Source organism: Delphinus delphis, chromosome 9 (genome assembly GCF_949987515.2).
Source record: "Delphinus delphis chromosome 9, mDelDel1.2, whole genome shotgun sequence".
Lineage (NCBI taxonomy): Eukaryota > Metazoa > Chordata > Mammalia > Artiodactyla > Delphinidae > Delphinus > Delphinus delphis.
The window spans coordinates 33269455-33295089 of NC_082691.1; the positions used below are offsets into that span (position 1 = coordinate 33269455).

Genomic DNA, 25635 nt, shown 5'->3' on the forward strand with positions numbered 1-25635 from the left:
TTAGAGAGCTATTGTTGTGAGTCAGGTGCGAGATGTAAGCCTGAAGCAGGGTGGCAGCTCTGGGAAATGAGAAGGCCACAGATGTTGAGTCGTTTAGATGGTAAAATTGGCAGAATTTGATAATTCTGCCAATTATCAATGGGGGATAATGGGGGAATGTGTGTGCTAATTTATACCAAGCAGTTTTTGAATTTGTTATTACAGTTTCCTGGTACAGACATGAGAAAGTTCTGGTTATCACCAGAGTGGTTGCTCACCTTTGCCAAAAAGCCACATAGACACTTACCTTGTTTTGTTGTCCTGCAGTGTGTTTCAAGTGTCTGAGATTTGTGCTACAGAACACTGTTTATCTCGTTAACAAATTGTTTGATGGAGTTTCTGGCTGACAGTATGGAGACTACTTCTTCTGAGACCCAGATACTTGGACAATACCTTAAGCACAGAGAATCTCTGGCAACCTCAAAATGAACTCAATTATTTGGCCAGAGCTTTGGCATCGGCTGCAATGATGTGTGTGCCTCCTTCAGAACTACCTGTGATTTTAGAGATGCTCTCCTAACCCATAGTCCGAGTTGGTGTTTCTATACTGTTATTCTAGAATACTCTTGGTCGTTTATTCATTCAGTACACCTTTATTGAAGCCGATGTTGTAGGGGATCCAGAGTAACCATGGTGGTTCCTACCTGAAGGAGTATAGTCAGGTTGTGGAGAAAAGATACTGACACAGATAACAGCAATACAAGGAGGCAGTGGTGATAATCCCCAGAGAGATACATGGGTGTCAGAGGAAGAATTTACACGTGGGGAAACAGGATTCTTTCTCATGGCAGAGGTTGAGTTTGATGTGGACCTTAAAGTAGGTTTTAGGTTGGATTTAAACAATCCAAACTGAAGAAGAGCATTCCTGGAGGGAAGAATAGCATTAGAAAATGCACAGAAATATCTAAAAATACAACGTATTTTTTGGAAAGCGAAACCATTCTGTCACCAGGGTACCAAGAATGGGGGTAAGGGAGATGGTGACAAGGATTCAGGAGATGGAAAAGTTAGTGAGAAATGAGATTGGGACCAGACTGTGGAGGATTTTGAGGGCTGAGACGTTTCACTTCATTCTAGAAATAATGAAGAGGCATTGACTTGTTTTGTTACTTTTCGTAAGAAAGTAGGATGAGGGGGCCCTTCTGTGAGGTAAACGATATTATTTCAGTGTGATGAGTCAGAAAGCTGAGGCTGTTGAGTGATTAAGCAGAGCTGGGGTAAGTGTGAACTCAAGTCTGACTGCCCCTGGGTGGCATCTTCTCTCAGCTGTCATCACCGGAGGGAGGCCTGGTAGGAGGACAGGAAGCTGCGATGACAAGAATCATGATAGTCCTGAGAAAGAGGCACCACTAGGAGGACAGCCCTGAAGGAAAGACAGACAGACGGCTACATATTGAAGGGATGGTGGTGGTGAAGTGTGGGAAGGAAAAATGAAAAGGGAATGCGAAGCTACTAGCTTATTTTGAGTCCTAACTTTTTAAAGTGTATAAACTGTTCACATTTAGTGTCTGTGAAATAGCTGGATTAAAGTATACATCTAGATGTGGGTGCTGTTTAATGGCATACCGCCGCACTGTTTACCAGAAAACCGAAACTCAGTTTTTCCCGAAATGTCGTTTATGCTTTGTAGTGTATTAACCTGTAGAGTAGAAACACTAACAAGCAGCTCCTGAACTTGACTTCCTAATTTCCAAACTGCAGAAATGAAGGTCTGTAAAACGTATGTGAGAGCCGTGCTAAGTGATGCTTTCCCTGGGGACCCTGTCTGTATCCCTCCCTCTCCCCACCCTGCTTTCTTCAGTGCCTTTGTTATGTCTGGGGACCCACCCTACTTCCTTCCCCTTTTCCAATTCACTCATGAAATATGGGTGGGAAGGGGATTTTACACGTTCTGAAAATGAATCTTGGCATAGTCGGCTGCCAGGGTAGGGTCCCTATCTCTCAACTTCAACCGGAATTTCCTTTCCCCTGTTTCCTGCAGCCTCATCCTGGACTCCTGCTTGCGTCAAAGGGTTTGCTGGTTGTGGATTACTAGGGCAGAAGTGGGTTGGAGTATTCTGGCTACCGCTACTCTTATTGCACACACTAGAAGTTGGTCTCTGCATTTCATTTGGTCTATTGCTTAAAAAAAAAAGCAGCTTAATATAAAGTGAAAGCCCTCTTTATACTCTACGTGAAATACTAAAAGGAAATGGTTTTATCATTCTGTATTCAAACTTGCATTATAGATCTAAGCGAGTAAAGTTAAGACCAATCATGGCATTATTTGAAGTTCACCAGTAATTTAGTTTAACCAGGAAACTAAAGACAAATAGAATGTTATAACATTATTGCTTAGTATTGAAAGCCAGAATTCAAATGTATTAGGCAAGTCATAATATATTAAGTTGCCCACTGCTGAGAAATTCTGTGTAGAAACCATGTATTTTTCTTAATGACAAAATCCCGACTTTGTGTTGGTTTGGTACTAACATACATGCGTTTTTAGAGGAAACAGGCATCCTTAAGTGAGTTGTTTTAGTTCATTTTTAATCCGGATTCATTTGGTCACAGAGTAACCACGAAAGTGATAGAAGATAGGTCTTGTCTCCAAGAAGTTTACAGTCTAGCTGGAGAAACAAATTCACACTTGGAAAACAAGTGAACCATACATTTCCCAGGCCTTCTGGGAGAGGGAAATACCTCTGGTAGATCTATCCACAGTGGCAGCAATCCAAAAAGAAGTTCTCTGTTTTCAAAAGCAAGGTTTACAAGTTTGGTTCACTTTAAATTCTGCTTTGGTTTCGTTTTTTTCCTTCCGGAAAAACGGCAGCCGGTGGACATCAGTGCTGTGCTCATGCCGCCTGGGGGGCCATCTGCCCATTAGCTGGATTTCTAGGTTCTCACAGAAAGCCCACTGCAAGTCTCAACATTTTAAAAATATTAGTTTCAGTTTTTAACGTTTTTAACATTTTAAGCGGAGAGGGACTTGTCCTTATGATACTCATTTATTTTTCTGAAAATATTCACGTTTCTTTTTTAATGGCCCAGTTAAGAAAATGGACACTGTCTCAGTTAGTTTGATTTATCAAAGCCATATTCTCAGTGGATCTTGGATTCCCTATGGTACAGATGCTGCTCCCCAGGTTTATTCATTTCTTCTACTTGTAAAAATAAAATAGCCATATCATCTTTAGTATGCCTAAGAAATCTTTAAGGAGAAATATTGAAAAATAGGTTATTTTTCCTTGACTTTTGTTCCTCTCAGTGGTGTACCTCACTCCAGACCCCTGGCAACCTTATATTCTTTTTTTCTCTACCCCTATCAAGGCCTGGTCTGCATTAATATAGCAATATTAATACTTTGTAGGTTGTTGTCTGATCAGGTAACACTAGAAATCTTCGGTGGTTTGGTTTCATTTGAATTTATAATGGGAGCTTTAAGACAAAAGGGTAGAGAAAAGATGCACAGACAGATGGACAGTCCTTCACAGAGAGATGGACAGTACTTCATGACAACTGTGTGCCACTGAGGCTCAGAGAAGTAAAACATGGAGACATCAAGGAGTATGGAGACATAGGTACCGACATACATTGTGCCTTGATTCCCCAAAGACTGCCCTGATACATCACTGCTTTTGGGGAGATAACACTGCAGGAAATTCAGAGGCTGAGTTCACAGTTACCTGCATGCTAAGTTCCAGGGTGCTGTGGAAGCTTGTCACAGGGAGCTCAGCTGGTCTAGGGAGACAAGCATGTGTCCCTGAGGAAGGGAAAGAAGAGAAGAGAAGAGTCAGAAGAGCTACCAGGAGAAGTGAGGAAGAATGGGCATCCCAGGCAGAGGAGAGCGAGCATGGGTGAGGACAGGAAGGGCCTGATGCAGAGAGAGGAGGATGCAGCCCTGCAGGCAGAACTAGTGGCTGAAGCCAGGGGGTCAGAGGGCGGGGAGGGCCAGAGGATGCAAGGCATTACCTAAAGGCCTAGCCAAAAACGGCGTGCTAAGAGCCATACAGAGCTTTTGTGAAGAATGTAAACAAGAGAGAGAAAGATGATTAGATGTGAATTTTTGAGATTCCTCTGCTGCCGTGTGGGGATGGGTTTGCTAGCAAAGAATGGGTCACGCGCACTCCTTTCAAAGCTTTCTGACTCTCCGTTCCTTATAGTCCTCTCTTGATTTTACTACATAAAACAGGAACCAGCATAAACAGTAAAGCTTTGCTGTGAAGACAATGTCCAATGATAGCTCTACTCTTACTTATTTAAATATACTACATCATCATTTTTCTTGAAAAAGTTGACTTTGATTCAGTCCTGCTTTTATAGAAATGAATTTTGAACTTGCATGTAATGTGAATACTCTCTGTTAATTAACACCCCGCAGGCATGTATGTTCACATTAAATGTACTTACTCTGCTGCACGATATTTGCTGCACATTGATTCAGCCAGAGTTTGGTGATTTCTGAGAGATTCAGATACTTCAGTTGGTAAAGATGAGGAAAAGAAATTTATAAAAGATTTCCATGTGGGATGCAAAGAACCTTTTTTTCCTTTTGCATTGGGAAGTGGGTGGAAAGGAAAAATTCCATCTGGCATACAGCAGCGCTAGATGTTGTTCTAAGATGGCAAAAATAGAAGATTGCTGAAAATATCGTAACAGAACATAACAGACTGTGGGTAAATGTACAGTACATATTTTTCTAATAAATCATGTTAAATACCCGTATTTTGCTTAAAACATGACCATGTTCTTATTTGTCGTTACATAAAAATTTGTCTTTAATTTAAAAAAAAATCACCCACTCCATTACTGTAGCAAAAAAAGACTTGTTTGGGTCTGTAGAAGTTAATGCTGTCACACTTAGGTTTACCTGGGATAGGTTTTTGTGGCTTTTTTCTTTTTCTTTCTTTTTTTCTTTTCCAATCTTTCCCTCCTGTATTTAAAAAAAAAAAAGGAAAAATAAGATATGACATGTCTGTTCATTTATTGTACATTCCTACGTAACTAAGTGAACAAGGCTCAACAATTTTAACAAAGCCTTGTAAGTATCCTCTTTGTTCAGGTTCCAGGAATGGCTGGGCATGATTGAGGTGAGCTGAGTCAGGATAAAGGATCAGGGGCTCTTCCAGATCCAAGAAATAAAGAGAGGGAGTGAACCACAGTTAAGACGAGCAGGAAGTGGCTCGGGGGTAGGGATCTCTAAGGAAGGTCTCTTGAAAACTTAGTGAGTCACAGAAGCATATCTTAGTGACCTCCCAGGTAGCGGTGGGGTGGAAGGTGTCCAGGTAAAATTTGACCCTGTGAGATCAAAATCACACGGATGACTCGTTAAACCTTGCTTGATCTTGCCTTGGGTAGGATTTATAGAGGCAAAACAAGGTTTATATTGATACTCCTGTGCATAAAGCATTCTAATGACCCCCAAATGGTACAATGCATAATAAAATCCCAAACTGAATTTTATGGTTGATGGATGCTATCACTTTCTCCCTGCTCGGTGAACTTACTGTTACTACAGGTCGGGGGATTGTGATGATGTGTTATTTTTTGCAATCAATCTGAGTATCCTGGAGTTTTCCTATGAGAATCATAGGCATTGGAAAGAACTTTTTTGATGTGATGCGTCTTCATTAGGTAAGAAAAAGTTTCACCCAGAAACTGGTACCTGCTAAACAGGATTATAAAGAGTATCCTCTGAAATGGGCAATAAGTACTTTACACTCCATTAATTCTGTCGGAAGTTCATTATTCACAAGAAGATTTTGAAATATTTCCATTGATAATATTCTTCTCGTAAAATGTGTACCTTTTAGCCTCTGTTATCAGAAGCAAAAGATCATTAATTAAAATAGTCATTATCGGAGATCCTTCAGGTTTGTTAGGGAAAGGTGTAACTCAGTCTTTGTGCTTTTAACTCTTTGTGTTTCTGAAGGTATATGTTGTGGGACTCTAATGGAGACTAGCCTGACTGAAATGACCCTTGCTCCAATAAAGCATTTCTGCTGAACTACTTCTCTCCTACTAGTTAGCACTTATCCCATCAGAAAATTAACACAGCAAGTCCTGAACACAGGTACAGTTTTGTCAACAAAAATGAATGGGAGCATTCAGTGCTTCTCATTAAACACTCATAGGGAAGCACAGATCTAAAAATGATCTCCGTGTTAAACCAATACTCAGGTGTAACTCTAAAATCATGGGAACCGAGAGGGTAATTGAAGGCATGGAGATAATACTGTCTCCTCTCGTAATTTGTATGACTGGAATTTTAAAAGATGTACATGAATAGAACTACAGGGTATAGAATGGCAGGGACAGAGCACGCATGGCCCAAGTTGGTGCTGATTTCTACCTACAAGTTCGAGGTTAAGGGGTACACCGAGGTGGACAAGGGAAGCTTTTGAGCTTAGATGAGACAGAATTCTAACTAACCCTTAAAATCCAAGAGAAGAAACTTTGGAATAAAGTAGAGAGCCAATTTTATTCTGATTGTCTTTTAAGGAATATACCTGAATGCCAGATGCTTGCGGGCAGACAACTTTCATGACTCGTTGAACTGGTAAATGCCGTTTCCATTGTAATTTGTCAGTCTCATCTGACTTGTATCCCAATTTTAAGTAGACCCCACTTCTGTGCCAAGTCAGTATATCTCCAATTCCTGTCCTTCAGTGTTATTCATAATCTTGGCATATGGAGGAGATGTGCAGAGACCTGAGAAAAGTTCGCCACACCCTGGAAAAATCCTTCTTAGTAAAGATCTGACTGGCCCTAGGTGTAGTCAACATCTGCAGCTGCTTATTCCCCTGGCCCCAGCCTCTGTGGTTTGCCGTTTCTGCATCTGAGCTCTGACTTCTGTTTTTATGTACCACACCTGGCTATGCCAGAATCTCCGGGGAAGAGTGTAGTGAGTTTTGTTGACCCCATTTTGGCCTAAACCTAAGTTTTGAGAGGGCTCCAATCCAGAAGAAAAGCCAAGAATGGTGTCTTTTCCTTCTGAGTGATGGAGCATGGCAACTGCAGACCTCCCGGTCTGGGGGACCCTAGAAAGAAAAGAAGAGGTAGCACAGGACTATGGAAGACTCAGAGGGAATTAACTGTGCATTCCCTAGCTGGATATGGTGACCCACCGACTCCGGGGAATTCATTCACTTAGCTAACTGCAGTGAGGTCTTCAGACAGACACCAGCATCCCTCATCAATCAGACACTTAGCTTCTCCATCATTAGAAGTTTATTTCAGATTCCTGTGTTTGAGCTCATACAGATGATTAGAAAGAATCCTACTAGATGAAGATGGAGACAGCCAGAGAGCTGTTTAGCTTGCTGCTACCAGTAGTGGGTATTCAGCCATGGCACATAAAGTTGACTTTGTCTAGGGCCTAAATAATTTTTAATTTCAGTAGAACTTTCTCCTTTTCATATATAGAGCAGATTTTTAAAGTACTTGGCCAAGATTTATTCTTGCCTATATTCATTGAGAAAAGCATTTGTTAAGCACTGATGAACCAGGCATCACACACAGTAGAACAGAGACATAAGTGAACAAGATATGATTTGAGCCCCCAAGCCAGCCACTGTTAGTGAGGGAGAAAGATGAGAAAACAAAGACACGAGAGTGAAGAAGGGCGATACGCAGACAGAAGAAAGTAAGGGGTGTACTCTGAATACGGTGTTTGTTTCTAGAAAATTGTTTCTTTGCCTTCTGGTGAGGCATTTGCTAAAGTAAACATCCTCTCTTTTACTTCCTGGGTTCTGACCACGTAAGGACACAAATCATAAATGGCAAATACCACAGATCTCATATCTAAAGAGAGTTGCATATTGTTGGTGTTTACCATTTTCCTCTCTCCCCATTTTCTAGTTACAAAATATATTTTAATTAGAAGATTGTATATAGTTCTTGTCCTGTTTTACTGATTGAATTTGTTTTTGAAAACAAGCCTCATTCTTGAGGTTTATAGGTGTTTGACAGTCCAGAACAAGGCATCAGGCAACTTGCAGGAATTTATAGCACATTTCTGTTAAAGACTGTTTAAAATTGTTCTACTAATAGTAGAGTAATACGTGCCTTTTGTAGAGAATTTAGAAATCATAGAAAGCTACAAGGAAGAACAGAAAAATTTAGTGAGAACTAACTACGATTTCCTCTCGCCTTCCCAATTATATCAGTGTATACATTATGAGGCTTTCCTTACGTTTCCGTAACATACTTCACTTACTTACTCTTCCCATTTGGGGGCAAATAGGTTTTCAAATTTTTGCTGTTATAAGTGATCTGAGATGCACATCTCTAAAAAAATCTTTATGTAAATTTATATTTCTTAAGGATAAGTTCCTAGCTGAGTAATTACTACTCACAGGTATGAACTGCATTAATCTCTTTTATGTTTTTCGCTCAGCTACGCTCCATAAAGCTTGTTCCAATTTTCCCATACATTAGCACTACATTAAAGTACTTATTTTGTAATACCCTCACCCACATTGATTATTACGATTCTTAGAAGGAGAAACTAAGTATTCTTCTCGGGCTGATGGCAAGGACCAGTATTGTTCAAATTTACATTTCTTTTCTAGTGAGGTTGAATACTTGCAGTTTATATCAATCCAGTTATATTTCTTCTGTAAATAATCTATTCACCTCCTTTGCCCATTTTTCCATTGGGATTTTTCTTGTTGATTTGAATAAGCTTTTTATATGTTAAGGACATTAATCTTTGTAATATTTGTTATATGTAGTTTTGCCGAGTTTGTTTCTTATTATTTTTATACATATATGAGCAAAACTCTTGATTCATGTTTTTTTAATTTCAAAAATCACCTTTAAAATCAGAGAGTTCTTCCCAATTCTGTGGCTAGATACTCAATTTTATTTTCTTCTATTTCTTCTAGAGTTGCACTTTTCACTCAGGTCTTTCATATAGCTGGGATTTATTTTTGTAATGTAAAAGTAAGGTTTCTTGATCAGTTATCACATGCGAATTTTTTCATATTTTCAAACTTTTACTGTTTTGTTACCAGCATTAAAAAATCTATTTTATTCTTGATAAATTGAAATTCTGTTAACAAACTCCCTACAAATTAAATATATTGAGCATGAATTTAGTCAGTCATATTACCTCTCTGAGCTTCAGTTTTCTCATCTATAAGGGTAGTAGATTGGACATCTACGATTTCTTCTAGCTCTAAAATTCCTGTCTTAAATTGAAGACCCGCCCCCCCCCCCCCCCAAATTCAGCAGCATTCGTACTTCTGAGTGTTGAACACTTTGCGGGGAAATGTTGCCATTTTAAAGTGGATACCGGTTGATTATTCAGGAGGTTTTGAATAGCCATCTTTTACTCTGATTGACTATGCCTATCAATGCCAATAATCATTCTGTTCTTTTATGTTCTAAAAGTACTCCTGTGGCTAGAATTTCTAAAAATTTACTTTTTGTGAAATGCTGTTGGTATGGACAGATGGTGATCTAGCATCCTGCCAGAAGTATCCCTGCTGTCAGGGTGTTAAAACCATATTTCAAGTCATGTCATTAAATATTTGGAATTGTTTTTCTGAGTTCAGAATGTCCTGAGCAGGACTGAGATATAAAACTCCCAGATAATGACAAATTAAAAAAACTTCCAGATCTTTCTGCCTTGAACTCCTAGAAATAAGAATAAAGGGGTCTATTTATTTATACTGGCTAAATTCATTAACCGCTATGCACAGCCTAGCTCCAAACCACTGTTTTTTAAAAAATGCAAATTTATATCTCTCCCCCATTTCTCTCTCATAAAGAATATTTCCTCTTTGAGGGTAAGCTCCATGTTTTATTTGAACTTTTACCCCCAGTGTCTAGCACTAGGCTTTCAATCAATATTTGCGGGCCTGAATTCGGTCAAGAGGACAATTGTGAGTGATTTGAAATGTTTCCCAAGTTCAAGCACTCAAACCGAATCTCTGCAAAACCAAAGTTGTATCTCTGCAGATCGAAGGTTTTCATCTCATCTGCAGGATTCCGGTTCATTGGAGATTTAAAGTTTTAAATTGAAGGGTTTTGTACCATGGGGAATTAACCTGGAAATGACAAGCAGAAAGGACAGGGAGGTTCATCACAGTAGTCAGTTTGTAACTACGGACAAGCTTTTGGGAGAATACATAGTTGGTAAAGAGTAGACACAAACTTTCAAACTTCAATGAGTCATAGTTTACAAAGCAAGGCTCTTACTGGGGCAGGTTTGTATATGAGGATTTCAATCCTCTTTGGCATCCCAAGTGCACATTAATATTCAGGAAAATAGAAGATTGTTTTGCTGTTCTTTATTATCAAAGTACTTCCATTTCTTTTCAATCCATTCCTCTCTTCCCGCACATCCATCCTTCACTCCAGAAAAAGAGGGAGAAACACCTACTCCATTGCAACCGAATTCATTTTTGTCTTATTTTAACCTTCTCTCTTCCTTTTTACCTTCTAATTTTGTTTGTCTCTCAAATAATTGTACCAGTATTCCATTGCAGTTTAAATTCCCTTAACCTGTTTTAACACCAACTTTCTGTGGCTGTGCAATAAACCAAGAGTGACACAGTCCTACCTTTCTCCCAATCTTGTTTCAAACTGTGAAATAAATTTCTGAGATGGTTCCTGCTGAGACCTAAGGCGTGCCTCTCTGAAAGCACCAAGGAATGTGCAAAACATGAAAATACAAGAGTGTTTACTTAAGATGCTTTGTATCTCCTTGCTTCCATGCCATGTGATCTTGCAGTTGCTACGGTAACTAGGAATTTTTCATTCCATAACTTGTATAAGGACTGAGGCTGCCCTTTTTATTACTGCTTGCCCTCTCTAAAGTTACACATGCACGCACGTGCACACACACACACACACACGCATATTCACAAGCACGCACGTGTAAATGCACATTTATATACACACAAAAGTGACTTGGAAAGAGTTCCTTGACTTGAAGCATTCCCATTTTCTAAGTGTATTACTTTACACTTTATTTACTTTCAATTTAAAATTGTTTTCCAGCTTTATTGACGTATGATTGACAAAAGTCATATATATTTAAGGTGTACAATGTGATGTTTTGATATATGCATACATTGTAAAATGATTACTGCAGTCAAGCTAATTAACATATGCATACCTCACGTGATTACGTTAGATTTTGTGTGTGTGTGTGTGTGTGTGTGTGTGTGTGTGTGTGTGTGTGTGGTGAGAACACTTAAGATGTACTCTCTTAGCCAATTTCATGGATCCAGTACTTTTTAAATTTGAAGAATATTCCCACTGGGTCTGTTCACAGTTAAGAGCTAGCTTTCTCAAGTTATTTCAATTTATAAATTAGATCTTTACTTAATCAGGACGCATTTCCAAACACAACTGTGTTTCCTATAAGAGGAATTTGGGAGGAGAAGCCAACGCCATAGGAACTAGTCAGGGGTGGCTATCAAGGGCTGCTGTTAAAATCCATATTGTCCTCTTTTTACTCAGATTTTAAAGGCTTCTGTGAAACTGCTGCTGTGAATTAGTCAAACCCCAGGTGACAAGTATATCTGCAACTAGTACGTAGAAATTTTGTCCGAGTCGTAATTTGCCATAGGTTTTCATCTCATCTTTAGGCTGCTTGAGGAAGGTGTCAATATTGATATTTTCCCTTCAGAATAACTTCATAAGTGTGTCACATACATATACACACACACAATGATATAAGAATTCTTGGGAACTAGAAGGTATTTCTAAAATTTATATTTGTCATTTCTGTAAAATTTCCTAGGAAGCAAGATTTCAGATTTTTTGGTTGTTTTAAATCTCAAGTAACATATGTATTGTATGTTCAGGGCCATCAAGATATACCAATATGTACAGCTGATTCACTTTGTTATAAAGCAGAAACTAACACACCATTGTAAAACAATTATACTCCAATACAGATGTTTAAAAAAAAAAAAAGATATACCAATAATGCGAAGTGGAAATAAGTGCTGTTTCCAGCACTAAGTTATCTGAGTTTTTTGCAAAGTGGCCGAATCCGTCGTGAACATATCGTGCAAACTGTCTGCATGAACGCTGTGGATTGATGGAATTCACAGGTTCAAAGTATTGATAGACAAAGTTTTTTTCCAGTGACCTCAGTATGTTAGGAAATGCTTAATGATCTAATTTAGAATTTGAAGGCATCCTCATTTCTTCTGAATTACCTTCTAACAGGCCTCTGTCAGATCACATATGCACAAGGCAGTGCCCTCAGTTGCCCTTTGACCTAGGCTTTTTGAATCCAAGGGGTAAGTCTTAGTGACTTCCCAGCCCAGCCGAGCCTTTGCATTTTCCCGTGGGCCCACTAACCAGGGAGAGTGTATGTACCTCTGAGTCTTAGCAGAATGAAATAACCACCATATCTGGGACCAAGGGGCTGCAGAAGTGACGGAGTGCAGCAGCCTCACCCCGTGACCACGGCTGACATCACGCCTTGCTTGTTGCTGCAGGTGTTTTATCTTGTTTATACTTTAGACTTGCTGATGCTGAAGGATATTGACTGCTCCCTTGCAGATAATCAGGAACCCCGCCACAAAACTAGGGCCTTGTAAGGCATTAACTAACTCTTGAAATTTCTCCTTTCTACCCTAGCCTACTCTCTGAACTGAGTCCCTTGGAACCTCTTCCTCCTTGCCTTTGCCGACCTCTCTGTCCTTGATCTTGGGCCATCCCAATGTCTAGAATCTGTCTGCTCACCCACCATTCACCAGGCCATTCATTCATTTAACAGACAGTGTTGTTCTGGATGGAGGGACAGCACAGAGAACAAGACAGACCAAGCCCCTGTTCCCATGCAGCAGATATCAGAGTGGAACTTGTCCTGCCATTTCGCCTTTCTCTTCTCCTCTCTATCCCCACCCACAATCTTGTCATCAACCAAGAACTTGCATACTGGATCTAGAATACTTTCTGGGAAAGATTTAATAAAATTTAAGATTTTATGATAAAAAACAATAACACCTGTGTGATTTAATAACTCTCAAGGGTCACATGGGGAGTGTCGAGTATGAAGCAAAGTGTAGGATCTGAACTGTAGTAAACTGATGTAAATATTAGACCAGAAAGAGTGTTAAGAAAATAAAACGTGCAGGAATTAGATTAAGTCAATTAGGGAGATGCTAATATAACTTACCCTAAAGCTATTAGGGGTTTTTTGTTTTTTTTTTTTTTTTTTTTTTTTTGCGGTACGCGGGCCTCTCACTGTTGTGGCCTCTCCCGTTGCGGAGCACAGGCTCCGGATGCGCAGGCTCAGCGGCCATGGCTCACGGGCCCAGCCGCTCCGCGGCACGTGGGATCTTCCCAGACCGGGGCACGAACCCGCGTCCCCTGCATCGGCAGGCGGACTCTCAACCACTGCGCCACCAGGGAAGCCCAAGCTATTAGGTTTTTGAGTTGTTTTCCTGACAGCAAGGTGATGGACTCCATGACCTTTATGGTGCCATCTAACTTAGTGACAAGCTGACTTAAGCTTCTCTGGAAACTGGAAGGACAGGTTTGCTAGATCATGTACATTTGCATCCCCTCCTCCATTCTCACCTCTGCTCTGTGCTGGTTGGCAGTGAGACCTGACCTCCATGGACCTAACCCGCCGTGATCTCTTGCCTTCCATCTCCAAATGGGGCTCGGGCAATGGGAGGGGTCATAGGGGATCCGAGTGTAGAAGGAGACGGGGTCAGGGTGTTTCTTCCTACCTTGTCCAGCTTTCTGCTGCAGTTATGGCAGTGACTGCTCCCCTCTGGGACTGCAACTCCTCCTTGCAAGCCTCTCAGTTACTTCTCCAGCTCCCTCCCAATGGGATCCAGTACTCACTCTGACTTCCTCTTGCCCCTTCAAGCCCAGGGGTGGTTAGTATCTCCCTTTGCTGGTCCATGGTTATCTCACCATATTTTGGTTCGTTTTATCAAACCTACCCATACTTCTGTAAATAGTCCCTCCATTAAACACTTTCAGAACCTTGCTGAGTATGCCTCTTTTCTTCCAGTGTCCAGAATAATCCATGAAGCTAATAGCGTATATCAAAATAGACTTGTGATGGAAAAACAGTGCCTGTATTTCAGGATATTACATCCTATCCCCATCTCCTCTGCTCTCTTGTGCAATAGGTTTACTAGCTGAAGTTGGCTTCGGGATCAAATTCCTAGCCTTGCCCTAATTGTAGGGTTCTTAGAAAACTTGCTTTACATGATTATTAGAGGCAGTAACATTTAATAAATTCAGTTCTTTTCTAGCAGCCAGAACTTCCTATCCAGTCTTGTGTACTCGTTTTTCTGTGGGAGTTTAGTCACGTTCCGTAACAACTTGGTGTTTGCTTTCACACTATGGAAGTCAGACTTGACCTACATTTTGTAAGCTTGGGGATGATGAATTCTATTAGTCCTATTTAGGCGTTAGTTTGAGTTATTAATCACAATATGTGTAGGATTTTTTAAAAGAACTAATTATCATTATTTAAATACTCTCATTCTGCCAGAACCATCTATACAAACGATGTGTTTGCCGGGCCAGAACTTTGTGATATGGTAAATCTAAACCACTACTCACCTTGACACATATCTTGCTTACTTTGTCTTTCCCTTAGCTGCTCTCTTAATCAGGTCTATCTTGCCAGCAATATCCTTCTTACTTTTTTTTTTTTTTTTTTAAAGATCTGTTTCCTTTTTTTTTTTTTCCATGAGGATAGAGAGTCATGAGATACATTGTCAGCAAATTCTGTGAAGGTTGTTCTCAGACAAAATTGTTTTTGGCCAGAGGAGATTTTTTTTTTTCAGATAAGTATTCCAGTTCTGCTGTACCCACATTTAACGGTACAAGAATAGATGCGGGCATTGGTGGTTTGGTTTGCTAAGCTGTGTGTGAATTTCCGTAGGACAAGACGAGGAGAGATCCCTAACCACTAAATCACATGCCACTTTCCTATTTAGGAGAGACAGCACTTTGGGCTTCTGTGAGAAAAGTGATGTCAAGAGAACTGAATTCTGTAGGATCTAAGGATTGGAAAAAAATGCCGAGGTTATCTTGTCCAGCCTCACTCACTGAAGAACCATCTTCACTTGTCAGTAATGTTATTGACAAGCTCTGCTCCAGTTTGAGACAGAGCTCATTCTGCCTCTGCCATCAATACTTCCTTAAACTGAGCCTCCATCTGCTTCCTCGATCTAGCCACCCAGTAACGGAAGGTAACTTTTCTAGAACATCACAGGTAATCCTATGGCACCCTATCCCACAAGGCAGGGTAGCTCAGAGAGTGAAAATTTCCTGCTGTGGTTTCATTCTCCCCATCTTTTTGTTCTTAGACATTCCAGCTACCCGAACAGTACCTCAAAGGGTGTGTTTCCCAGACCCACTTGTAGCTCCTTGGCGCAGAGTCCCATGTATTTTGATCAGCAAAGTCCTGTGCCCAGAGGCTCATCACAGCCCTGTTTTGTTTTGTTGGAGGTAAAATTTGCGTAGCATAAAATTAACTATATTAAAGTGTACAGTTCCATGCCTGCCCAGTGCTTGAGCCCATCAGGCCGAAGGCAGCTTATGCGCTGGACGCCCTGCTAACCTTAGGCTGCATGTCTCTGGGTACCCAAGTTTTGTGGGCATCAGACCCCACTAATCCCTGCCATGTTGAACTCTGTTCCTGCCAGCACTGCATTTCCCCCTTGCCAGGGGTATGAGCTCCGCCCTGGCTGAGCTTGCTTAGCTGTGGTCCTGAGACTACGTTTGGCCCTTGGCATCCCTCTTCTCCTCTTGGAACTCAGCATGACGTAGACACACCTGTTGCCTCACCTGCCAAGCAGATTAGCCTGCTTTGGCTGCCAGCACCGGGGTAGACCAAGTCCCCTTCCATACTTGTAGTCTCTAACGTGTATTAGTGACCATCTTCTGGGGACGTCTGTGGTTCTGGTTAAGGGCTCTGTGGTTGGGTCTGCCTGGGTTCAATCTCAGCTTTACCACACACCCTCACACAAGATCTTGCTTGGCCAAGTTACTTTATCAAAATGGGAGTTTTAGCAGTATGTACCTCATAGAATTGTTGTAATGGTTAGATAAGATAATTAATGGATGTGCAACTCTTAGCTTTGCTGATGTATGGTAAACCCTCAATAAATGTGATAGATTTATCTGCCTGGTCATGGCTGGATCCCCCCCTTGTTGCCTGTTCCTAGTGGGCCTGTTAGTTGCACATGGCAGTGCTGTCTCCTTAGTTCTTGAGCTGTGGTTACCTCTACCGCTATGAGATAAAACTATGTTAGCTGTTTTTAATTGTCTAGTAGCTAATGATTGCATGATGCTTTACACTTCACAAAATACTTAGCCATGTTTGCTCTTAAATATTGGCCAAGTTTTGGGGCTGCCTTAGTGATCCTCACATTAACCACCCTCAGGCCAAGATCCTGAATTAGAGCAGGTCGTTTTGGTCTCATAACCCCTTGTCTGTCTATATCATTGTCCAGTGTGATGAGCACGCAGCTCTTCTTTTCAGTTTGCCCATATCTGTTTGAGCGTCCCAAACACTCAAGTTGACGATCAAGATGCAGAACAGCGCAGGCCACTGTTATCCACACCCCTAGTAGTTGGATTACCCTTCCTTAGGAGGAGCACCTCTCAGCAAACTGTCCCCTGTACTGGCACCATCAGAGTTCAGCACTTGAAATGTATCTTTTGAGAGTAAGCTGCTGTTCTCTAAACCTCTACTCAAAATTGCACTTTTTTTTTTGCGATACGCGGGCCTCTCACCGTTGTGGCCTCTCCCGTTGCGGAGCACAGGCTCCGGACGCGCAGGCCCAGCGGCCATGGCTCACGGGCCCAGCCGTTCCGCGGCACGTGGGATCCTCCCGGACCGGGGCACGAACCCGTGTCCCCTGCATCGGCAGGCGGACTCTCAACCACTGCGCCACCAGGGAAGTCCCCCAAAATTACACATTTATCCATTCCTCATTTTGTGTGTTCATTGATCCATCTGGGTAAGGTTCTTCAGGTATTTATGAAGTGCCGAGACCTGGCTGTTTGTTGGGAATTCAAAGTTGAAGGAGATACGGTGCGTGCCCACACGTGAGCTTATGCTTTAGAAGGGAGACAGAAAAGGTCATCAGTATGTGCTTCTCGGAATGCTGAGACCGAAGGAGTCATGTGGCACTGTGGGGTTGCAGAGAAGGGCCAGCCACGTCAGACGGGAGGTAGACGGAGCAGGTTTCCTGGAGGAGGTGGTTCTTGAAGAGAACTTCGTAGGAGGAATGAAAGTTCGACCAAGGAGGTTGGGAAATGAAAGGCATCATAATAAGCTGTTGGCTCTAAATGCCATCTCAGTCTGTTTGGGCTGCCGTAACAAAACACCACAGACTGTGTGGTTTATAAGCAGCAGAAACTTATTTCTTACAGTTCTGATGGCTGAGAAATCCAAGATCAAGCTGTCAGCAGATTCAATATATGATGAGAGCCCACTTTCTGGTTCATAGATAGCTGTCATTTTGCTGTGTCCTCACGTGGCAGAAGAGGCAAGGGGTCTCTCTGGGGCCTCTTTTATAAGGGCACTAATCCCATTCATGAGGGCTCCAAAGGCCCCAGCTCCAGACACCATCACTTTGGGGGATAGGTTTCAACATAGGAATTCAGGGTTGGGGGAGACACCAACCTTCAGTCCGTAGCAAATGCCTTCCTACCACTAAGTTAGCATCTTCACAAACTTGAGGGAAAGCAGCATTGCACCTTGTGCTACTTGTATGACTTCTTGAGTGCCGTGGCATCAAGCTAGATGGTCCTGTGCATTCTCCATCTGAAAGCTTCTCCAGTGCTGCCTGCTTCACACAGGTTTGATGATGGAACACTGGGTCACGTGAGGAGTGTTGAGGATCCTGGTTGGAACCAAAGGGGGCAGAAGGGGGATTTTAGAAGGCACAAAATTCACATCTTGCCCAGTTCACACTTCAACCCACAGGGTGACCTGTTCACGCCCACACCCTTTTTTCCATGTGCCCTAGACTCAGGGACAGTACCATTGAGTGAATGCCTTCCCATTGTTGTGTTAGTTATATGGTCTCTTATATGTCAATTGCACGGGAGCTTAGTTTGGTAGAATTCTGACAGATGGAGCAAGTACAGCGCTCAAGTACAAAACACAGTTACCTCATGTGATGAGCATCATAATAGGAAAGTGACTAAGTAGAGAGGGTAGGGGCAACCTCAGAGGAGAGTGACCATTGAACCACGTGAGATCGAATTCTGTCTTTTAAAGGTAATCCACTCGCTCACTCACTCTCTTGCTTGAACTTGCACGCTCAGTAAACCGTTATCAAGTTAATATCATGTGCCAGGCCCTAAGCTGTGTGTTAGGAAGAGAACTAGAAGTCACAGTCCCTGCCCTCAAGATGTCATCATTTCGTGGAGAGCGCAGAGGGAGCAGATAATCAGAGGTCAGTGTGATGGATGTCATGTCAGGGTTCTTTGGGCATCTTATCTGGATAGGCAGTGTTACCAGCAGGAGATTGTCAAAGAAGGTTACTTAGATGCAGTGATAAATATGAGTGTCATTGTGTGGAACGATTTGTACCTTTTGGGGTTCATAGACTCCAGTGAGACCTAGAACTCTGGACTCTCCCTGGGAAAATGTGCCTACACATAAAAATTTTATATACTTTCAGAAGCTTCTCTGAGTCACTAAAGCCCATCCATGAACCCCCAGCTAAGCCCTCTTGTAAGAGTTGATACTCACAGAGCATCAGGGACACCACGCCATGGAGAATACCAGTGGCTGCTTTATGTCAGTACTTGGGAGAGGAGTATTTTCCATTATCAGAGATAATGGAAAATCAAGCAAGTAGTTGTGACAATTCCAGCAGGCCTGAGAAATCCCTTAGTAATGACTTTTTCTTGCTAGTGCTGGTGACAAGTGAAAATATAAATGCAGTCAGAAATTTGGTTCAGGACAGCATAGACTTGCTAAACTGTGAACATCAGTTCTTCACCTTACTTTTTTAAAAAATCAGTATTTTTATTACCCTCTATGTATTTTCATCTTAAAAATAAATGTCTTTCATGTGAATAAATGAAAAAAGAAAAGTTGGATTTCGAAGTATAAAAGCTGATCTTGGTCAAGGAAGTTAATCTAAAGTAAGTCAAAGGGACGGGTTCTATCATTCATTCAGAATTTGCAGGCAGGGGAGCAGTGTAGCCATAAAAAGAAAAGAAATCAGAGCTAGTCACCAAAGAATAGAACAAAGACATGAGGAGCAGAGAAAAGCTGAAAACCCTCCTCTGTTTTCATATTTTTCATGGCCTCTGTTCAAAAGGTCCTGTGAGTCTGTGATCAAACATCTTTCCCTCCCCTCCCCCTCCCCTCCCCCTCCCCTCCCCTCCCCCTTTCAGCTGAGGATACCTGTTTATTTTTACACTTCCTTTCCTCCCCCATCTCCCAGCTCATCCCAGACTGCACCCCATAGGCAAAGCTGTGAAGAATCCGTCTGGCCTGGTCCTTAGAGTTTCTTGTTCTTCCTACCATCCCTTCAAGAGAGTAGGGCAAAGACCTGGTTTGTGCAGATCTAGGAGCTAAAGTGTGTGTCAGGGAGCGGGGAGAATTCTCACTTAGCCTGTACCAACCAGAGCTGAGCGCCCCCATGCCTTGGCTGGGGCGGGCGGTGGGAAGCATGGTGCCTTCTGGGAATACATCCCACTCCCCACTGCACCTTCCTCTTCAGTGTTGCACCTACAGAAGTCCCTTCTCCTAAGGTCTGTGCCCCTTGCACTGGCATTCTTTTTTTTTTAATTAAAATTTTTTTTTAATTTTTATTTTTTGGCTGTGCCGCGCGGGATCCTAGTTCCCCGACCAGGGATCGAACCTGCGCCCCCTGCCTTGGCAGCACAGAGTCCTAACCGCTGGACCGCCAGGGAAGTCCTCGGGCATTCGTTCCTCACCCATCCTCTCATCACTTTCAGGAACATCCCTGGGTATGACTCTCTCATCCTCCTGACAAGGAAATGCATTTTATCTTTGACTCCAGTAACCATGCTCTCCACACTGCACCATGCCAGCGGCAGGGCGGCATCTTACGACCCTTGTCCATGGTCACTGTCCTCTAGCCAGAGACCACCAGGAGCACACCTGTAGTTGAGTAAGTTGGGTTTATTGCTTTTGGTATAGTGATGGAGCCCTCGCACCATGGGGAGCCTCACAGCAGCTCAGTACAAGAAGGTGATAGAAGAAAGGACATCCCAGGCTTGGGTTTGTGTTTGGTGACTTTGGGGAGGATTTCAAGTAGCAGGGCTTTGCTCTAGATCAGGAAACTGGGCAACTCTGTGACGATATCTTAAATCTCATCTATAGGGAGAGGAGCAAAGCCAAAGTTGTCACTGGGGAAGAAGCAGCAGTCGCTACTCACTCGCTGGGCTTTCTGGTATTTTCTGCCGTGATCAATGTTTATGCTTTGTCTGTGTTCAGATATGATTTCCGAGTGGCCGTGTTTTTGTGTTGTCCCACCACAGTCACAGAGTGGCCTTATCTGATGTTGATTTTTCGCAGAATCAGTGACATTTAACAGGAGAACACAAGGCCCAGCCTGAGTGCCAGGCCGGCTCCCTGCTTCTCCCTTGCTCCGTCTGCCCTGCTCTGAACTGCCCCACTTCAGAGATCAGCCTCCTTGATCAAAGCCTCCACCTGCTTCCTCCTCGACTGCCTGCCTGCTCCCTTCACTCCTGTGAAGGCTTGTCCTCGGCCCCCGCTTATCAGCTCCTCTCTTGGCGCACTCCTTTCCCTAACCAGACAGACGCCCTGTGGAGAAGGGCTGTTTTGCGTGTGTGCTGACGGCAGCCCACAACACCTCTCCTCCCTCCCTCCTGGTGTCTCCTATGCTGATCTCTTCCCCTGGTGGGCAGAGGGGGCGTCATTCGCTGTTCTCCTCTCAGGTTTCTCTTCTTTTAATTTAAAAATTGTTTTTTTTTAATTTATGTTTTTAATTTAAAAATTAAAAAAAATTGTTTTGGCCACACTGCGCAGCATGTGGGGATCCCAGTTCCCCGACCAGGGATCTAACCCGCGGGCCACACCGCACCACCCTCCCACCTCCCCACGGTGGCAGTGTGGAGTCCCAACCACCAGACCAGGGAAGTCCCCCCCCAGTCAGATTTCTGAGCACTTTGGCAGGAAGGCCTAAAACCATAAACATATATTTTTCTACCCTCAGCAGCACAAAGCTGCCTGGCAATTCCTCTTTTCATAACTTGTTTATTCCCTGTTGCAACCCCTAAAGCCATTTTTCCAACAGTTTTCAGGCCAAGGAACCTCCCCTTCCAGAAGATGGTCGGAACCTCCACTCTACGGAGATGGTAGAGGCATCTCATTTTGTCTACCTCAGCTACCTTATTTTCCCTGCTCTAATTTTTTTCTAAATTTCCACCCATCTTCTTTCCCGTGATCCTCTCTGGAAGGAGGAAGGCTCGATCCTGTTGTAGCCTAAACCCTCCATGCACGTTCCTGATCTCTCGCCCCTTCTCCTTAGCCCCTCACCTTGCCGACTTCCCCAGCCAGGCAGCCTCTTCAGCCTGACTCCTTCCTTTCGAGATGAAATTCCAAGGAGGCGGTCTTACCTGTTTGTGCACTTCCTTCACATCCGCTTACACCTCAACACTCGCCTTCCCATTGTGGTCTCCTCATTACTTCCTCCTAGACTCTTCATCTTGGTGAATTTGACAACGTCAGACAGCCTTTGCCCTTGACTCTCCTGAGTCAGTGCCCTCCACCTTCTCCTGGCTTCTGTTGGTTTCACTGCTTAGTCATCTCTTTGGTAGGTTTCCTCATGACTCTGATCCCCTCCCTCTTCCTCCTTCTTTCTATGTTTTCTCTTCCTAGTTCCCTTTCTGTCCTGCTTCCCTTCAACAATCTCATCCACTCCCAAACTTGAGTAGTTCACAGATTTATCTCTGTCCTTGGCCTTTGTCCAGAGCCCTAGTTCTTTATTTCTAACTGCTTGCTAAACATCTATAGCATGATGTGTTATCAGTACTGAAACATCAGTTGTCTGAAACCAGGTTCATCATTCTCAGCAGAACCAGTTTTTTTGTCCCCTTTAATGGCATTTCCATTCTCTTTCACCCACAGATCTGGGATTTGATCTGTCATCTTTGACAGTCAAATCGCATGGGTTCTCTACCTTTGCTTTCTCTCTTGCATGTGGCCTCACCTTGGGGGAGCTCACCACGTTAGAGTTACGCTGTTATGGAGCTATCACCTTGTCAGTTAAGGGCAGGGCATCGGTCTTACTCACCGCTGCTTGCCCCTTAGTGTCTGCCACAGTGCCTTACCCAAAGCAGACCCTCACTGTTTGTTGAGTGGTTGTCTATAAATTAAGCATTTTAATGCTTTCCTTGCATTTCATGAACTGTTTGTCATTGAACATATTTCTTGTCATTAGTTCTTTAAATACTTTTATTCTTAACCAAGCAAGCACCAGAGTAAAGTTTCATACCCAGAACTTCAACTCTGGTACTTATGCTGTTTTTCAGGAAGAGCAGTTAGGTAAGGGTACATAGATTGGTCAGGAGGTGTTAATTTCACCTTCCTTCTTGAGAGCCGGGTATAATACATACGGTTATTACGTTTTCACGGCAATTTTAGATAACTTCCATCTCCTTTTATACATTGATTTTTCTGCTTTTTTGCTTCTTTATTTTTTAACAGGTTTTCAAAATGGAAACTATCACTGTGACATAAGATGCTATTGATAGTACATCAGTATGGTTCAGCTATTCCCCTGCCCAGCAGAGTGTAGCTGCTCTGTGCACAGCCCTGTAATACATATTAGTTACACAGACATTAGAGAAGCCCTTCCCATCCATATGTATGTGCATGGCCCGCGGAAGTTAATAATGCCGTATATCACATGCACGTAGAATGTAAAACGTACTTCAGAATGACAGCAGGCTCATATAAAATGAATATTGGCTTACGACGAGAGGAAAGCTCGGGAAAGATTTTTGTCCTTTCAAACCTGCTCTTTACTGAATTATTTGTTTCTGTGTCTCAGTATCCTGGACTCACATTCTGTCCCCCCCCTTTTTTTTTTTTGTCAATATTATGCTCCTCTCACCAGCCACCTTGCTTCACCTCAGCCACATGGATAACAAAAGAACCCCTTTGGAGAAATGAAAGATAGCAATTATACATTGGTATTCATGTTACAGGAGTCACACTGCCATCCTCAGGGAGTTTAACAATGAATATCCAGTATTAATTGCCACAGTAACTGCGTGTCTGACCTTGCTGAAGTGCAATACATCAGTTTTACATAGTAAAATTATTTGCCACTAAGAGATTTAGAAAGGATGATCTTAAAATTATATTGCTGTTTAGAATGACTAGTATTTTTTGTTTTTAAGAAGATCTTGGGGGACTCAGATGACTAGGTCACTACATTTTCTTAGGAATCAGCACACCAGGAGTTGAAATCATCATTTTCCCACTGATTTGGTTGGCAATTACGACAAGAATAGTGCCTTCCTAGTCTTATGGAAGGTGAATAAATACATCAGCATCTCTGATAAATCTATGGAACTGATAATAAGGCACGAGGACATAGTACTTTTTATCCAACGGGGGGCGGGAAAATGTTCTTTTTGTGTGTTTGTACCTAATTGAGGTAGGGTTTTCTGCCAGGAGCAGAAACACAGAAACATGCTAGGAACCCTAGGACGTGTTTCCCTGTTTAAAGAGGCAACGTAATTTTTAAGGTGAAGCCTCTTTGCTATCAACTTTTCTTGCTTCAATCTTCTGCTCAGATCCTCAGAAATACAGAAGGTAAATATTTTTACATGTGTTTCTCCCTACCCGCTCCGCCCCTACCTGCCTCTGGTTGGGCGCCACCCATCAGGAGAATTTCACACTCCACACTCTGGAAGCGTTTGTCACTTGGGTGTCACTTGGGTCGGCTCCACACTGCTGGGTCAGCAGTGAGCCCGACTCTGACAGAGCCACGTCAGCGGGCCATGTTAGGCTCTGGGCTGTGGAAGCTGTGTGTGCAGAAATGAATGATTGTTCAGCCTTCTCTCCGTGTTAAAAGGGACCGCGGTGAAGAAAGTCAGTGCATTCACCCGTGACATCCGAATTTCAGCCTAGATGAGGTTCTAACTAGAGATCCGTTTTTGCTTGTATTCTGGCAAAACAAGTACGTGATAACTATGAAGGCCACCTCAAGTTCGGGAGTAAAACATGAACTGAATGATAGAATGAGTAGTTTTTTTCCCACCTTAAAATAAAGGCTGTGATGTAAATGAATATGATATGTATCTGCTACAGCTACTTAATATGGCTTGCTCATTGTTTAAATGATGTTTTATATGATTTTCTAATTTTAATATAGTGGCAGTTTAAGAAGTATTAACCAGGTAAAAGAGAGTATAGCACACAGGCAATTAGTATATTGTGTTTTTGAGACTTTGAACTTTGGATTTCTTAATTCACATCATTCAGGTAGTTTTAAAAATGAACTCTGAATCCCATCCCCACTTTATTCTTTTTTCCAGTTTCCTTTAAAGTATTTATGTCTTTCTAATGCTTTATGTATCCATACAACTTGAGCCTGGACCCTGTACCATTAGAGGGAGATCCTTGACCAGATTCCTAATTTGTTCTGAATCTGTAAAGATGTTAGGTGGGAAAGCAACTTGAGAAAGTGCAGCTTTAGTTAGCTTTTTTTTTTCTTTTTTTTTTTTTTGCCTTTTAAATTTTCTCTCTGTTTTTCCTTCTTCCATCCATCACTCCCGTCGGCAATGAAAGCAGGATGATGAAGTGACAACCGTTCAGGTTAAAGAGCAAGACCGGGACGTCCTGGTGCTGAAGAAAGTGCAGAGCTGCGGCCCAGCCCCCCAAGCGGGGAGCTTGGAGAGTGATTGGAGGTCAGAGTTTCCACCCAGCCCCGTGCTCCTGTTTCCTTTTCCCTGCCTTCCTCCCCTTCTCCCACTCCATCTCACTCGCTCTCTCTGCCTCCTCTATCCCCCCTCCCTCCCTCCCTCCCTTTTTTCTCCGCCTCTCGAGCCCAGCGTGCTAGCTGACTGCAGAGCTCTTAGCAGCCAGATGGACTCAGTTCCCAGTGAAAGGACAGAGATGGCAAGATCTTTGAGCCTTTAGGGGATGCCTTTGTTAGTAGCCGTGCACAATGGGCAGCTCCCGGCTGAGAGTCTTTGACCCTCATTTAGAGAGGAAGGATTCTGCCGCGCTTTCAGACCGAGAGCTGCCCTTGCCCACCTTCGATGTGCCTTCTTTCAAATACATTGACGAGGAGGACGAGGACGAAGAATGGAGCAGCCGTTCACAGTCGTCCACTGAGGATGACTCCGTGGACTCTCTGCTCTCCGACAGATACGTGGTCGTGTCCGGGACCCCAGAGAAGATCTTGGAGCACCTTTTGAATGACTTGCACCTGGAAGAAGTCCAGGACAAAGAAACAGGTAAGGCAGGGGGGTGTCTCCTGCTTCCAGACTCACAGCTGCGGCTGCCCTTGTCAGTTTCCAGAGGGGCAAAGCCTCCGTCTGTACTGTAGCTGAAACCAGAGTGGGCTGACCCAGCATATGCTTCTTGGGCCTCCCCCTTAGCCTCCTGCTGTTTTGTTTAAATCCAGTAAATGGACG

General features: G+C 42.8%; 1 protein-coding gene across 1 annotated transcript in view; it reads left to right on the top strand.

Moving 5' to 3' along the window:
• RAPGEF5 (Rap guanine nucleotide exchange factor 5) overlaps positions 1-25635 on the top strand; it is a 219151-nt gene that overhangs the window by 122815 nt on the left and 70701 nt on the right. Inside the window, exons 10-11 of the mRNA XM_060020399.1 lie at positions 24785-24903; positions 25367-25455. Coding sequence (XP_059876382.1) covers positions 24785-24903; positions 25367-25455 — 208 coding nt within the window. The remainder of the gene's footprint in view (positions 1-24784; positions 24904-25366; positions 25456-25635) is intronic.